The sequence below is a fragment of the Aquila chrysaetos genome, chromosome 5 (assembly GCF_900496995.4).
Source record: "Aquila chrysaetos chrysaetos chromosome 5, bAquChr1.4, whole genome shotgun sequence".
NCBI lineage: Eukaryota > Metazoa > Chordata > Aves > Accipitriformes > Accipitridae > Aquila > Aquila chrysaetos.
In genome coordinates, this window is record NC_044008.1 from 71281056 (window position 1) to 71297330 (window position 16275).

General features: G+C 40.9%; 1 protein-coding gene across 1 annotated transcript in view; it reads left to right on the forward strand.

The window, feature by feature from the left end:
- Positions 1–11768, forward strand: part of ANKFN1 (ankyrin repeat and fibronectin type III domain containing 1) — a 70939-nt gene extending 59171 nt beyond the window's left edge. The window contains exons 16-17 of the mRNA XM_030016252.1: positions 809–1028; positions 3093–11768. Coding sequence (XP_029872112.1) covers positions 809–1028; positions 3093–3889 — 1017 coding nt within the window. The 3' untranslated portion in view covers positions 3890–11768. The remainder of the gene's footprint in view (positions 1–808; positions 1029–3092) is intronic.
- The last annotated feature ends 4507 nt before the right edge of the window (positions 11769–16275 follow it).

Sequence of the window (16275 nt, forward strand, 5' to 3'; positions counted from 1 at the left end):
CTGCAGCAGAAGGATATTATAGCTACTATCATTTGCTGGTTGCAGCAACATTTGCTCAGTCATCAAAGATCTTGAATTGCCTGAAGATGTTAAAAGTGTTCCGTTATCAAAAGACTCTCAAGACCCACTTTAAACAGTATCTTTCCTCTCTGCATAGATACTTAAAGCTATATCCTGCTATTGATTTACCACTTGTCTCTTATTGCCATCAACAGGCATGTGTTAGAACTGTCTTAGTGTAGATTTATACTCTTAAAATGTATGCAGACCAACGTGATGATAAGGGAGAAACCTGCAGTTTGGCTCATAGCTGTGCTTCAACCCTCCATGTATGTATATTCTTCTAGTTAAAAACTAGGTTTGATCCGAGCACTCTGCTGTTGAACATAATCCCGGGTTTGCAAGGATGCGCAAGAAGCCTTGCTTTCATTCCAGTACAGAATGAAGCCAACTTTCAAGTGTGCTACAAAATTGATCAAATTTTTTTACTCCATCAAAAGACAATTTTTATTTTCTTTCCATGTCAGAGTTTAGGCCTGGATTCACCCCTCCTAACTACAGATTCTTAATTGAGGTACCTAATTTGAGAGTCTGGTGGTCCCAAGCACCCTCTGCAGTGGTGGAGGAGAACAAGCACCTAACCAAAGGCAGTTCAGACCACCTAAATCTGAAGTGTCCTGTCAGGGAATCCTGCTTCTCTCTGTTGGCAGTGACTACACACCTACTTGGGCACTTGAAGAAAGTACACACTTAGGTAAAATTAATACACAGACTTAATTGTACTTTTTCACCTTTTTTTTCTCTACAGCAAATTGATGAGATCTGGAGGGAAATGAGATGGATCACAGAAGCACTGCAGTATGCAAGATACAAGCAGCCAGCAGCTGGCCTACCCATAAAGAAGCTAGTGGATCTTTCAGAAGAACACTCTCAAAAGAAAATCAGTTCAACCTCTTCACATCTAGATTGTCTTCCTTCACCTCCCCCTTCACCTGAGGCTAGAATGCAGAGGAGAAAAGCTGTGAGTGGTAAGAGAATTTTTCTTTGTTCCTCAAGCAAAATCTTTGAACTCACTTTTAATTATAACGGTTCTTGTATGTGTTTTTATAAAAGGAGTAAATTTTTTCCCATACCTGCCAAGGTATTTTAACAATCATTTTACCAATCATTCACCACTCAATATCCTGAGATCCTTCTACAGTCTTTACAATCATTTTTTGTTTTCAACTACTCAGAATCATCACTTATCATCAGCCAACTTTGTCACGTCACTGTTGCAGATCATTTAATGAACAGGTTGGAAGGGACAAGTGTTATCACTGACTTCTCCATGATGTTCAGAATTAGTAAAATCCTTCCATAGTGAAAGCTGACTACTTCATTTGTTGTCTACACCAACAATATATGGAGGGAGCTTTCTCTTTATCTCAATTACAGCTTCCTTGCTTCAGAACCTGTGGTAAAGAACCTTGTCAAAAGCTCTTCAGAAATCTAAGGATGCCTGTGTATTAATTGTGCACGTGTTCAGAGTTTTATTAGACTGGTGAGAAATGAGTTACTAAGCAAAAGCTATTGACCCTTTCTCATCACTCATATATCTATCTATTCTTCACCATAGTTTCTAATAATTTGTCCGGAATCTAAGTCAGACTTTTTCATGGTCTCCATTTGTCACCTTCTGTTTCTCTGATATTACAGCCATTTTCTTTCCATGCTTTGACTGCTCCTCTGCTTTGGAGCAATTCTTTCTTATGCTCCTCTTGCTTTGTTTTGATAGAGCAAATTTTAGTGCCAACAGTCCAGTTTGATTTAACAGTGATTTTCACATACCTCACTGTTCTCAGTGTTTTAGACAAGCACTTTAAAACACAGAATTACACAAATAAGTACCCACCTCATTGACCATTACTGCTTCTCTGAACAGCTGGAAAATTAAACTGATGAAAGAAATGGATCACAGCAAATAAAGATGAAGCAAATTAAACAGTAACACCTCATTTGCTAACAGAATAAGGACTTTGGAGAAAAACGTAAACCACCGTTCTGCTGAGCTGTCTTTAAGCAACAAGTAAATGAAACAGTAGAAACAAAAGCAACTGCCATACCATTTTGGTAATAATAATTTGTTTTTTCAAATTGGCAGTTTTATACAGTTAAGAAAAATGAATAAATCCACTCTGATTAGATTAGGTTAAAAGAAAAGAAACCCAAAGACGATGGTGCTTTGATTCGCTCCATTACACAGTGGTGTTCTTTCTCAGCATCTCTCCCTGAGCTAATTTTTTCCCTGTATTACAGACCATGAATGCAGAATAATCCTCAGCGCTGGCACCATGTAACCTAGAATTATCTTGTCCTGCATGGGCTTGATTCATTATTGCTGTGCTATATGGTAATTTACACTAGAACAAGAGTGAATAGTCAGCACTGTATAAAATCTATGTTTTTTCCTTGGATCTAATATAAACTATCCAGGGCAGTGGAGCATCAATCCATTCTATCACATATGCCACTATTTATTATGTCATTGATCCTTCTGTAGCCAAAAGACAGCAGTGATTTCAGTGCCAGTGTGCATTTTGGTCAACAAATTCACATTTGAATTAAGTGCGCCTGCTTTGGATTTGAAGATACATAATGCACCTGATGGGCAAAAGGGTAGTTTTTGTTCATCTACCTCCCTGTCTTGCCTCAAGCCTCTTACACACATGTACAGTTGCACCCTACTCATAGTTACAGAGGTATAAACCTGGACTAACTCAACTGACATCTTCAATAAAAACAGAACCTGGATTAGAGTTTTTCTCTCTCCCAAATCTCCATCTCTATGAAATCTGGTGAAAACAAGATAAAAGAAAACAGATCCTTTCAGAACTTAGTCCCAATTCAAATTCAAGTTCTTCCCTGTACTTAATATAATAAATGAATCCTTCTGGGTTTTCCTAATTCTACCACCACCTCTCTAACACATCCGTAAATCCTCCCTGACTACTGTCTTTGCTGTCACCTAAATTAAGAAAAAAAATACATAAATGACAGTTAAGCAATTTCTTTTCTGTGCTTGTATTAGTGTTAATCAGTTCTCTTTGCAGATTCCCAGCCCTGCTCAGATGAAGAAGGCTGCTCTGAAGTATTCCTTCCAACTGACAGTGACTATGACTCTAGCGATGCATTAAGCCCCAGAGAATTAGACCTGATTTACTCCTCCTCACATGACATATCCCAGCAGGCGGGCAGTGGCCTGGGTGGCAGTGCACCTGATGTTCTCCAAGTCCACGACATGAAGCCTTGCCTAACATTGAAAGAAGGCCTGACAGAGTGTAGTGCCTTTGATACTGATGCTGAATGTTGCACAGATTATATGAGCAATCTAACAATGTCAGGGCTTACATCGAAAAGCATAGACAAGTCCTCTAGCTCCAAGCAGCCATTGAGCTTTTTAGGGAAAAAAAAGCTAGGGAAACATCAACATTACAACTACTTCAGCCGGCATCATCGTTGGCTGCGTGTGCACAGCGAGACACAGTCCGGCTCTCTGTCTGAAGGCGTGTATACTCAGCATCTCATGCGATCTTCAGATCTGTCTCAAGAACCTACCTCCAGTGAGCAGTTAAAAATTCCCATCGATGGGTCTCGGAGCACTTTCTTACCTCATGCATCCAGCCTTCCAGAAGACGGGAAAGGCAAGTATGAGGAATCAAGACAGAATGTCCATAGGATACATGTGGAGCCTTATAAAACAACATTTCTGGATGAAGAGGGCAAGTCCTGGGCAATGAGCACACAGTCTGTCGAACATAGGGATGTGCACAATGCTATGCAACAGATAATGGGTCCAGATGACCAGTCGGGTTCTGCTGTCTCGGAAGTCTTCAGCAGCACACTTTAACCCCAGACTTCTGCACTGTTTCCCATTGCTCCACAATGAGATAGTGAGCATTATGCATGTAGGGCCATACTTGCAAAACCACTTGTAAAAATCCAGCTCCTGAAATGGCAACTCATGCCACTCACATGAATCCTAATCTTTTGACTTCATCACCAGATCTCTGGTCTTACAGGGGTATCTGTCATGATGCAAGCATTATTATTGGCATCTGCAGTTTTGCAGGTAGTCTTGTAACAGTCACCACATAACAGAACAATCCGTGGCTGCAAATCTAGTAATAAGGTTTTGCAGTTTTCTTGATTTCTATGTATCTCTGAGCATGCAAAATTTTAAGCATGAGTGGTTCTGCCTGCAAGTTAGCAGAAACCGTAACATCCTTGGTGTCGTCATGTTAGGACTGTGTCCTAAACTTCTATTAACCTGTTTTCCACCATTTCCTATAAATTTTTCTACTTCTTAGCCTTCTTGAATGGATTTAGGTTGCATATAACTAAAGTGCTAACTGGTCTAGTAACACAGTTAACCCAGAGTTTCTAGCCACTTACAGAGAAATGAAAATTCTTTCTATATCTAGAAAATGCAGTCAACACCATCTCTGAATGCTGTCAGAGCCTGACATAATTATCACAATGGGTTTTTTTCAGGAGCTTAGATTTCAAATTATATAAGCACCAAGTTATTTTAAAAGCTTAGGAGGTGAACCTTTGAGGTCAAGAGCAGGCAGAATGAGGCCAAGTTCTGGAGGAATAATATGCAGGGTCTAAGTGGAATTGAAGCGAAGCTTGGTCTTTTCTTCTGCCCACCACATGAGTGCATTTCTTTATGTTGGCGGCGTTCTCATACACCCCTTAGAAAGAAATGCCCCTACTTTTGTCCCTGAATAGTCACTGTAAACTTCAGGGGTATTGGATCACTGTGTCTGAAATTTGGATATTCTGGCAATTCAGATTAGGGAAATTTGGGGTGCAGTTTGAATCTGAGATTTTTTTATTTGGGCCACCAATAAATATTAATATCATAAAGAGGGTGGGAGGTGGTGTTTTAGCATGCCATATTTGTCAACAGCAGATCACAGTGAGTCATGATTTTGTCCTTTGCAACCAGAATAGGACTTACAGCACTACAGAAGATGATCTCAAAAATGAAATCTATATTAATGAGAACCATAACATTTGAGTCACTAAGAAATGAACTAATGTGGAGAGAAACCCCAGCTGTTGCACAAGCTTTAATTTTTCTTAAACAGTTCTTGAAGTTTAATTTTATGGGCCACATTCCTGCTGGTTAAATTCCCTCACTCCATGTTTGCGCAGCCTTCTACCTTTCAATTTTTCAGCCTCCAGGTGGATACATTCTAAGGCCTCCAATAAAGAGATTTGAGTTAAATAGTTGAGTTTACAAGTCCTTGAGGTAAAGGTAAGGATTTGGGCCCATGATCTGTGGTCCTTATTAAAATAGCACTTCCATAACCCCAGTGCTATTAAAATCCCTGTGAACTCAATCCATAAATTCAAAAATAAATGTTATTCACTATTTTATGCTTGGTCAGTATGTGGAAGCCAAGGAGAGTCTTTGCAGTGATATAAGGGTAAAAACTCTCTATAAGGGATTTACATTCGTAACGTCTCTTTTTGGGAGAGGGAAGTTAACTTTTTGCACCAAAAATATTCATTCATTACCTGATCCAAAGCTCAGTGAGGATGGAAAGACTTCAATTCACTTCCACAGGCTTTGAATGAGACCCATCTGAAAATTCCTGTGGGTGAGAAGATGCAGGGGGGGAGCAGAAGTGTCAGTGCCAATTTGCAGCTAGAAGGACATACATTGTACGTTTTATGCCACATGGACCTGCACGGGGAAAACCTGACTCACACGCCATAGAACTAAATAGTGACGGTTTACTGTCACTGAGGGCAGTAAGAGCTTATTACATTAGATTATGTTCATTAGCAGAAGGCTTTTCACCAGGGAGAGCCAGAACAATGTAATGCTCATATTCCGAAGTCAAAATAATTTACATTGTTTTCTACTATACACCACCTAGCCCAGGCTTCCCTAATCTGTTTAGCCTCTAAGTAAAACTGCCATAAAACTGTCTATTAAAGAATAAAAATAACATTATGCTGAGACCATATGTTTTTGCAGGAAGTGACGAGATAAAACAAGATGTTCCTAAATGAAACCCACCTTGCTTTGCTTTGGCTCTTCAGGAACAGTGAGGGCAAGAAGCAGCAAAATCTGCAGCAGAACAGGTACCCACTGCTGGTTAGATAAGGATGTAAAAATCTCTGTTACCTACTCCTGCTGCTGAACTTTTCCAGAAGTAGTCATGTATCTAACAAAGAGCTGGATTCTTTACTGGTAGAAAGGGCTTGACTTCATCATAATCTTCTGTGCTAAGATGGAATTTGACTCTGGGAATGCAAATGCCAGCCACCGTGTACCCCATCTTGATTTTAACCTTGTTATATAGAAGTAGAGTTTACATGATGGCCAATGGGGCATGCTTCCTTGATCCTATTACCTCTAGATTGAGTTTTTTTCCACATAGTCAAAGTAGTAATTGATAGTTCTGACTTTAAATACTTCTGGTTATAAAGCACTGGAATTATCTTTTGGTACAAGTATGTGTTCTTTGTTCAAAATTGCTATCCCTACCCATTCAGTGGGTGACTGAGTAAAGCAGCTCCTTAAAAGAATAGTAATGAACACCCAGAGACAAATAAACAGTGGAAAACAGTGCCTTTCAAGTACTGTCATAATACTAATCATAATACTTCTGCAATTCTCTTAGGAAGATCACTCAGACATTTCACAAGGAACTATAGCAGTTCAGAAGAATCCTGCAAAATACAGAACTGTTATCCCCACTCCCTAAAGGCAAGAGTGACTCTTCTGAGTAGAACTTAAAGGCTCACAGTCAGGAATCAAATTAAAATTAGGAACTCAGACCTTTGCTTTAATTATCAGGAACCCTTTCTCCAGGTTGAGCGAGAGTGCCCCTCCAAGGATTCTTGCACTGAAATGGGAAATGCTGTGGCTCAGAGCCCACAGCATACTAGAATTTCATTAGCCAGCAGACAGCTCATTCAAATGAGTCTGTACCCACTTTATATCAGCTGAAGTGCTGCTCTAAAATGGGTACTTAGGCTTAGCAAACTTCTGGAGATCTCTCTTACTCATATATCTTGCCACAGAACCTTTGTCCTTGCATTTTCCAGGGACTATATTTTCACCTGGGCTGAACCCAGTCCCTCCTATTTCTAGGCATGACTTGGACTAGCTAGAAAAGAATATAGTGCTTTAATATTACCATTCCACAGAAAAAAAAAAAAAAAAAAAAACAAAAAAAAACCCCCCAAAAAACCCAAGAAAAACCTGTGGACCACATCTCCTATGATCTAAAACTTTCCTGTTTCTGCTGGTAGGAAGCGAGATACAGGTAAAGTGCAAGGTTTACACTCAAAATCCCTTGCACCCGCAAGAAGGCAGTCTGCCCATGGACAGTTTGCCTCAAGAAACCTGTGGCTCAAGCATTTATTTCCCGTGCTTGTATTTATTTTTTTTCTTTGCCTTTAGATATCAACAACTGGATTTTCTCTACAGTAAGAGCACACACAGAGAAATCTATAATTAATATTTTAAAACATAGACATTAAAGGGGGAGGGGGAAGATGGAATATTTTATCCTGAACATTTATGTTTAGAGTGTTTTGGAAAGAGATGGTGCATCTTTAAATTCTCTATGATATAAAGAAATGCATTAAGTTGCTGGTCAACTCTTTTAAGGTGTTTAAATGCATGGCTCATGACTGTTATGTAAAACTTCAATACAGCCTTACAAACAAAAAGGGTATAGTGTATTTGAAAATATGGTATACAGCTTGGAAACTTACTCTGAATTTCTCTGAGGTGTTGAACTTTGCCATCAGCAAGAAGTATTTTTAGTAAAGAGGCCTTGAATTTTCAGACAACGGAGATTTCATCAGGTTGGGTCTCTGATTTTTCCACTACAGAAAAACATTAAATAGCTAGAACACTTTATTTGTAAGTATAATTTATCTTTTGATTCCGTGAAGTAGAATTCATAAGGCTAAATCCTGCCCAGAAGTGAGAAGCAGAGCTGTTGGCCCAGTATATTCTTTGCAAAAACCAAGGGCAACGTTCCCAAAGGTGGGCTGAGCGTGCTTTGGCCAGTCGTTCGCCCCTCTTTTGTGCAGGCACCAGCTACAGCCCTCTCTTCTGCTAAGTCATGAGGAGTCATTTGGTTGATTTGACTGGGCTTTGGAGCAGGCCCCATATATTGCTGAAAGCTGTACAGGCCCTACCAGCTCAGAGATCATCTCTCCTCGGTGCTGATGTTCATGAGCTCTTACCCAGCTAGCTGTTTCTCATACTGGGCTTTTGGGGTGAAGTAACAGCCAGGCTAGAATACCTTCCTCAGCCTTTTCGTACCACAGCATCTTGGGCAAGATTTAGCCTTTAAACCAGTCATCCTATAACAGGGTAATGTGTTACTAAGCTTGTCTGTCACTAGGCTACAGAAAACCTCCTATTTTGCTTGTCAAATAATAAGAATAGATTTTTTACGTTTATTGTCATTTTCATTTTCTTTCTTGGAAAAGCTATGTGAAATTGATCTAACATTAGAGAAAGTGATTGTCGTAGCACTAATCTACCTTATTACTGTGAACTGTAGTAATTTATTAAGCAGATTTTAAGCTAAACGCACAGACTTTTTGTGGTTTACTTTATATAAAGGTCAGTTTGGGCCCAATTCCGCTGTCCATGGACCTCACTCCAGGTTCTTTTGCACCAGTGTAAATCAAGAGTAGTTCCCCTGAAGCTGAGTCAGGTATTGCCTTGTATAAATCAGCATACCTCCACTCGCTCACAAGGCTGGCTCGCTACCAGCTGAGGATCTGGATCAGAGGAGTCATCATGAAAACAACACATTCATGCTGGTGTCAAAAATAATACGTGTAAAGAAGACAAAGGGGTTTTTATCTCATGGAATATTCCCCTAGAGGTCACAGGGATCATTGTTGGAGCCTGGCTCAGAGAGCAAGCCCACCATGCTGCTGTGTTACCAGTTGTACTGGGGGGGAAATACATACCGCATAATACATTGCTACCTTTTATGATAGGGACCAAATTTCTCTCCCATATTATGCAAATGAATCCCCTACTGAATGCAATGGGAGTTCCAGTTATTTTGCTGATGAAAATGAAGACCGGTTAGGGTTACTGGGGGAGGGGAAGAGGGGTTGTTTGTTTTTTTCCCCTCAGAGAAAAAGTAATTTAAGTGAAATGTGCAAGCAGTGTTTAATTGCTTCCTGCCTTGTTTGTACATAGCAATTTGGCTGTTTATTGGTTGTCTTTGTTCAGATTTTTATTGTAACTTGTTGCTATATATGCAACCAAGCGTATGTTAAAGTTTAAACTTGGGTACATAATAATGCACAATTTTATGTGCTTTAAAACTTTGTAAATATATAGATGAACAATGTATGCTGTGCTAACTGTGATCTTGGGACTTGACACAACAATATTTTCATGCATATGTACCTGCAAATGGTTTGAAAATAGCAAAATATATATTGAGGATGGCCATGAGCCAAGAGTAAATGAGTGCCGTATGACTCATGCTTCTTTAATAATTCCTGAAAGAGGCATGTATAGTACATAAAATAGACAATAAAAATAATTTTCAAGACTACAAATATTTTTTATAACTTCAGATATTAAATACTATTTTAGAAAAAAGATTGGTTGGTAAAAGAAATCTTAGGTTTATTCAAGTGAATCATTGTCATAAAAATGTTCTTAACATAGATTTTTTTTGTTTGATCTAATATCATAGAAACCTAGCTCTTTTAAGATTTAGAAGACTTGAAATGCTCTTGCATTCTTACAACTCCTCTGATCTTCTAAAATTATGTACTTCAAGTCTTCTCCCTCATTAACAAAAAAATGCTAGTGTATACATTCACATAATCCTAAATACCATGTGTACTTGTGTATAATCTTTAAACCGTGTTTTTTGAAGTACGTTCTATTTGACCATCATCAAGTACCCACGTACGTGAGCTTTACAATCCATGGAAATCTGAATATAGTTTGTGTTTTTCCCCTGAATTCTTTTATTTTTATTGGAAAGTGACTTTTTCTAAGGCCAAGCTTTCAAATATGGTCTCTAAATTTTGATTTTGGTCTACATATTCAGAAACCTAAATGAAACAGGAATGGCTTCCAGAGTTTGTGGGGAAAAATAACCTCCCATCAAAGTCAACAGAAACTGAAATTCGATTTATATAAATGTAAATGCCTTAATACAGAAGTGATATCTCGGTAGCCAGGTTTGAAGTGGCACCTTTCTAATCTGTGTGTTACAACTGCAGAAGTTGCTGGCATACAAGCATCTTTGCATCAAAGCAGCGAACAGCATAAAAATCTTGCAGACTGACAGACTGAGCCCTCTTTCTCCAAGCCTGGGGGCTGTCGTACAGGCTCCGCAGCTTTCAGCTGTGTCTTTACAATGACAGCCAGACAGAATCCGCTCTGCATTTCTGGTGTGAATCTGTGCTTTCAAGCCACATTGTAAACATACTGTACTGTGGGTATGTATAATCTGCTTCTAGGAACACCCCAGATATTACCTACTGAGGGAATTACCTTATAAAAGTGAAACACACTCTTCTGTTGCGATTCCTCTGTTTTTCACATGTTCTTGTACACAGAAAAGAAAAGCATGGCAACATTTCTAATGTAGTATAAAATTGGGTTACTGTATGAAAGCAAGAGAAGTAAGAACAACTCCATTCTGAATGCTGATGTGGAACTGGAAGGATTCTGCTTTGGGTCACTGTTTACCTTGTTCCAAAGATGAACAGGTTGCTAAATGTATTTTAACTACAATACTGTCTGAGCCTCTCAACATTTCATGTACTGTTCTCCCTTTTGTACAGATAATGTCATAATTGGAATAAGTGACATGCCCAAGGTCACACAGAGAGCTTATGACAGAGCAGAGACACAATTTTCTGGCTAGCATCCTTACAGCATCAGTCGATTATCCATAGCTTGTACACAAGTATATACGGTAATGTAAATGTTGACAAATGTCTGTATTTCAGCCATAACATGCCAACTCATTGCAAGCTTCAGAATAACAGCATCTTACTGGAGTATCTGTGGATATTTTCACACATGGAAAATATTTCAACCAAAACGCAGCCAAAGTGGAGTTAAGCAGCAGAGCAAAATAATTCTTAAAATGTAAGATAAAACATGACCGTCAGTCATTTCTGCTTCCTTGAGTTTTAATTTTAAAACATTAAGATTGTTACCACATTTACTAAGTTAGTAAAAGAAAAAAACCAAATGCAAGTAATTAGTCATGTACAGTAACCTAAGAAATTAACTAGAAAAAACACTGCAAGACAAAGAAGGATTTTTGTGTGCATGTACTTAAATTACCTTGGTGCATTTTTGCATGTACCACGCATTTTTTTGGGCCTGGTTGTTCGTATGTTTTGCTTGCCCTGAGCTGAGATTTCTTCTCCATATAAGAAGATAAGTAGGTGAACAGTGCAATTCTTACAGACCTTTATAACAAGTTTGCCATGGTTTCTTGAAGGACAGTGCTGTTTTATAATTGCCTCTGTGTTCTATGCTGTTTTACTGAAATGCTTTTAAACCAACTGGAAAGAAGTCAACAAACTCTTGTAGGCATGTTTTCGACTCATTCTTCTGACGGCAAAAGATAACCATTTTGCTGTTCCATTCAAATGTATTAACTTATATAAACTGTCATCTCTCTGAGAAAACGATTAACTTATTTTTTAATGCTGTCTTTAAATAAATGCTTTGGGTTTGATTTGGGTTTTTTGTTTGTTTTGCAAACACACAAAAAATCTTTATTAATAAGCTTTGCCGTTCTCTTCCCCAGACTGCTGTTTTCAAACTTTCTTTTCAAACAAATATATGTTAATTCAGAAAGGGTTTATTAAAAATGTTTCTATTTTCTTAGAGTTTTTAATGAATATTAATTAATTATTCCTAATTAATCAGTAGGACTTCTGCTCCTTACCTGTGTGAATAACAGATCTAATTATTCTGATTTTCCAGTTCATCTTTATTATAGCAAACATGCAGGAAGAAAATTCAGGTAGAATCCTCCCCTCTGCTACTCACATACACACTCAGTTACAAAGAAAAAATGGTAAACAGAGCAGCAATTTTTGAGCTTTATAAACTACTACTAAAGTCAATTTAAAGACAAAACAACCTTTTATACCAGTAAATATGAATGCTTTGTTTTGGAAATACCAAAATACAATCACTGAATTTGGTGCTATGGGAATTTTTTTTACTGAATCAATGTGCTATTTTCAAAATTAAAATTATTTCAACATTTCAACCAAATTTCATTTTTCAGGGGAAAAAAGGCAATGCTAAAATGTTTTGTCCAGCACTGTTTGTAATCACTTTCTGAAAATCCTGAAGCAAAACATTTCAAGTGTGGGTGCCTTCAATAAGTGGCGATAAATAAATCCATAATAGATGACTGGGTTGAAACACCCTTCTGTAAGAAATGCCAACATCTGCCACTGCTGTTGGTTTTAGTGGTACTTGGGAATGCTCCTCCCTTCTGAAAATCAGGTATTTTTTTTAAGTGCTTAGCATTAGTCACACATGTATGAGAAAGTGTATGACTAATACTAGCACTTAAAAAAAATACCTGATATGAGAACTCCGGTTCCCCTCAGCTGTGATCATTTCTGGACCACAAATGATTTTGCCACCTACGTGGAGGTTCTTCACATGAACCTGCATGGCCTTCGGCTTTTCCCATACTGCTTTTTAAAATGATTGAGAAAGGAAAATGTTGCTTTTTTTTTTTTTTTGCTTATCTTTTCTTTTCCCGAAATGGTCGCAGAAAGGAGCTAAATCAGAACTTGGGCTTGAATAGTTTAATGCCCGATTCTCATGGCTACATGTGCTTTGAACCCAGTCCCAGCAGAACAAGGATTTTTTCAAGCTTTCTTCTGGGCCACACTTGCTCCTTCCCCCTTCTGTGCCTTGTGGTTTCGTTCTGATCCCCTGCTCTCTCGTGGCTCCATCCTGATCCCTCTCTTCCTTGAGTCTGAGTCACAAGAGCAATAACCCTGCCTGCTTCGACCTACTCAGTGCCTCAGCTGTTAGGGTAAAGCCCATGCTCCCGAGGGACTCACGTTTGAGTACAACCCCAGGATTGTCAGGGCTCTGGCTGGCAGTGCTGCCGAGGGGACAGTCTAAGGCTCTATTTTAATCTTCTGGAGTCCGGCCAAACACTGGAATGGAGCTGCCAGCACAAGGGGGGCCCTCCTGCTCACTGCGCCTGACCTCCCATCAGGAAAGGTGCTGGTGTGTTCCTTCTCAAACTACTAGGGCTCTTTCATTGCGCCTGACCTCCCATCATGAGTGCTACCAGGGATCCAGCTTCGACTACTGGGGGCTTAACCCTGGCACAGATCCAGCACACGAGCTACACGCTGCTTGTCTCCAGATGTAAGATGCACCAAGTGTAAATCCACGCGCCACAGGCTCAGCTGGAGGAGGCTGTTTCAGGTACTTTGCAAAAGCAGCCGTGGAGTGCCGCCGACTCCTCGCCCTGTCTTACAGAGGTGGACATACCCCTGCACGGTTTTCAGCTGCTCCTTATCTTATTTGGGAAAATGCGCGTAACCGGCATTTTGCATGCGTTAACGGTACTAGCCTGAATCCGTACTCCTGCAGCTCACTCTGCAGCTTGACTAGAGATACGCGCTCCTCTCTTGAGTGGTATCAGCTCCGCAGCCTGTCCCCACAGACACTAATTAGGTAAATAAGACCTGGCTCTGCTGTAGGCCTCGGGGAGGAAGCCTGTAAACAACTGCAAAGCACAGAGTACGCCTTACCCTCTCTTAGATGCCCAGAGAGGTGAATTTTACGAAAGACCATTACAAAGGTTAGCAGTTCAGCTAACTCATGCTGGTTTTTGCTGCTCAGCTTTGCAGATCTCTCCTTCAATACAGGCAGCAAATACAGCAGCGCTCTCCCCCTGCCCCGTACTCCTGGTTTGCTCAGAGCCCCGCGACGTCAGCTGAAGCCCATCCCGCGCACCCAGAGCTTTTCCCCGATGACAGCAAGCTCTGAGCTGGGATCTTACTTATTAGCAGCCTCCTACCCTATTTTTTGACATTTGCTGCATATCATAAGTAACCACATCACCCTCCATACCAATCTAACACACCTTGCAACACTACAGTTTGCTGAACAAGAAATACATTTTTACCAGCCTAAGGCATGCCCTTATTAACTTCATTAGTTTGCGACTAAATATGCCCATGGGGTCAGGTTTACACCTCAGCAGCCCGAAGCCTCCGAGGTGACAGAGCACGTGGCGGCGGGAAAACGCCGTGTCCTCTGGCGGGACTCTCGGTACCAGCCACACACCAGTGCCGCCCTGCGGCCCTCGCCTTTGCTGCCCGCATGTTCCGTCTGTGCCCGCTCTGGAGACGGGGACGGAGCACACTGCCTAGAGAGCTCGGCTCGGCTCGGCTCGGCTCGGCCCGGGGGGCCGGCGGGCTGCCCGCACACAGCCGGGCCGGGCCGGGCCGCTTCACCTCACGCCCGCCCAAAATGGCGTCCCGCGGGAGCCGCGCGGCGCCCTCTCCTGGGCAGCCTGAGGTAATGGCGGCCGCGAGGCTTGGCTTGGGGTACCCTGCGTTAGATGTAATGCCCTAATGTGCTCTAGGGGCTTCGCGGGGCGCGGGAGGGGGGAATTATCCAAGGACCCATAAACGAGCGGGATGAAGAAAACCCTCTGCTGTTTTCCACAGCCCCCGGGCCCTCAGCTACGACGTTGCGGCAGGTCCATGCTCCAGACGTGGTGCCCACGTTGCTAAAGCTCAGCCTGCATGGATCGCTCTCTCTACGCCGACCACCGATGGCCACTGCTGCCGCCTCTCAGGTATTTATCGTTTTGGGGGCTCTGAGGTGACCGGAGGCCCCCGGAGGGCAACAGGGGCTGTGACACAAGTGGGGTGGGGCGGGCGTGCCTGTGGCCCACCAACACACGCAGTCATGGCCGGTCTGAACCTCCCAAGCTGCAACCTGCAGCCATCACCACCAGCCTGCAACTCGCTCTACAGGGATCTGCGTCGTGCCTTGGAATAGCTGTAAGGGTTTTCAAGTCAAAAGAGATTGAAAAGCACTGCTCTAAGTCGTTAGTAAACACCTGACGTGCGAAAACATTCAGGCATGGGGCCACGTGGATGAGGCGTTTCAACAACTAAGGGTAGCGTATGTGTCATCCACACTGATGAGTCTCTGGAAGACGGTTTGCACATGCATTCTTGGCAAAGTTAAACTCGTAAAGATTACTCTGTTTGAGTGATTGCATCACCACAGGTTTCTGAGTGACTCCAAACTCAAGATGCATATTTTAAATCTCCCCTGCTGTTGCTGATAATTTGTTCCATATTTACCATATTACTTAGTACTTGCAAATGGGGTTTTTTTTAGAACATAAATGTTAATTAAATTAGATAGCCGTAGCCACAGCAGGCCAAACTTATCTCTGACCCTCCGTGCCATTGCAAACCATGGGTTTAACATTCAGGATGAATTTAGCGATACTGACTTTCCCCCTACGTTAATCCATCGTACTTGAAAAGAAATGGAGCTTTGTCTTCTGTGTAAGCTCAGGTGGTAACTATTTCTGTGTTGAGCTTCGTGCTGGCATTGGGTCCTAAAGGTTTTCAAAGGATGAGGCTACTGAAACTATTGCTTGTTAAAATATAAATAGGTGATGAATATATACAATTCTGGACTTATTCAAAGACCACATTTCTTATATCTGCATCTGTCAAGGTAGGATTTGGGTAAGAATGCAGGTAAAATAAAAGGCTTAATGCAACAAGCTTTTAAAACCACATTTACTCAGCTGGAGTTTTTATGGTAATATTTTTCCTTAAAGTAAATCAGTGAACTCCCACAATATCGGAAAAAGGGGCAACTCAGAAGAAAATTATCTCATGCACAGGTCTCCTACATTCCGTAGCGATTGCATCCAGTGTCCAGTATTGCATTTTTAAAATCCATTTAATATAATTATATTTAAGGCAACATAGTTACCATTTATGAATAGAACATCCTTTACGAGCTTGATGATAGCTTTCACTTTGGAGCAAGTATGAAGTAAATGACATCCATGCTGTTGGGCCCACTAATGCACAAGCTGACGAGAGATGCATTGTTTTTGTGACAGCTTTATTATTTCACTTTCAACATGTTCTATGTTATTTGCTAAAGCAGTTTACAGAAAATCAGTTCAACCAATGCTGAGAAATATTTTAGTT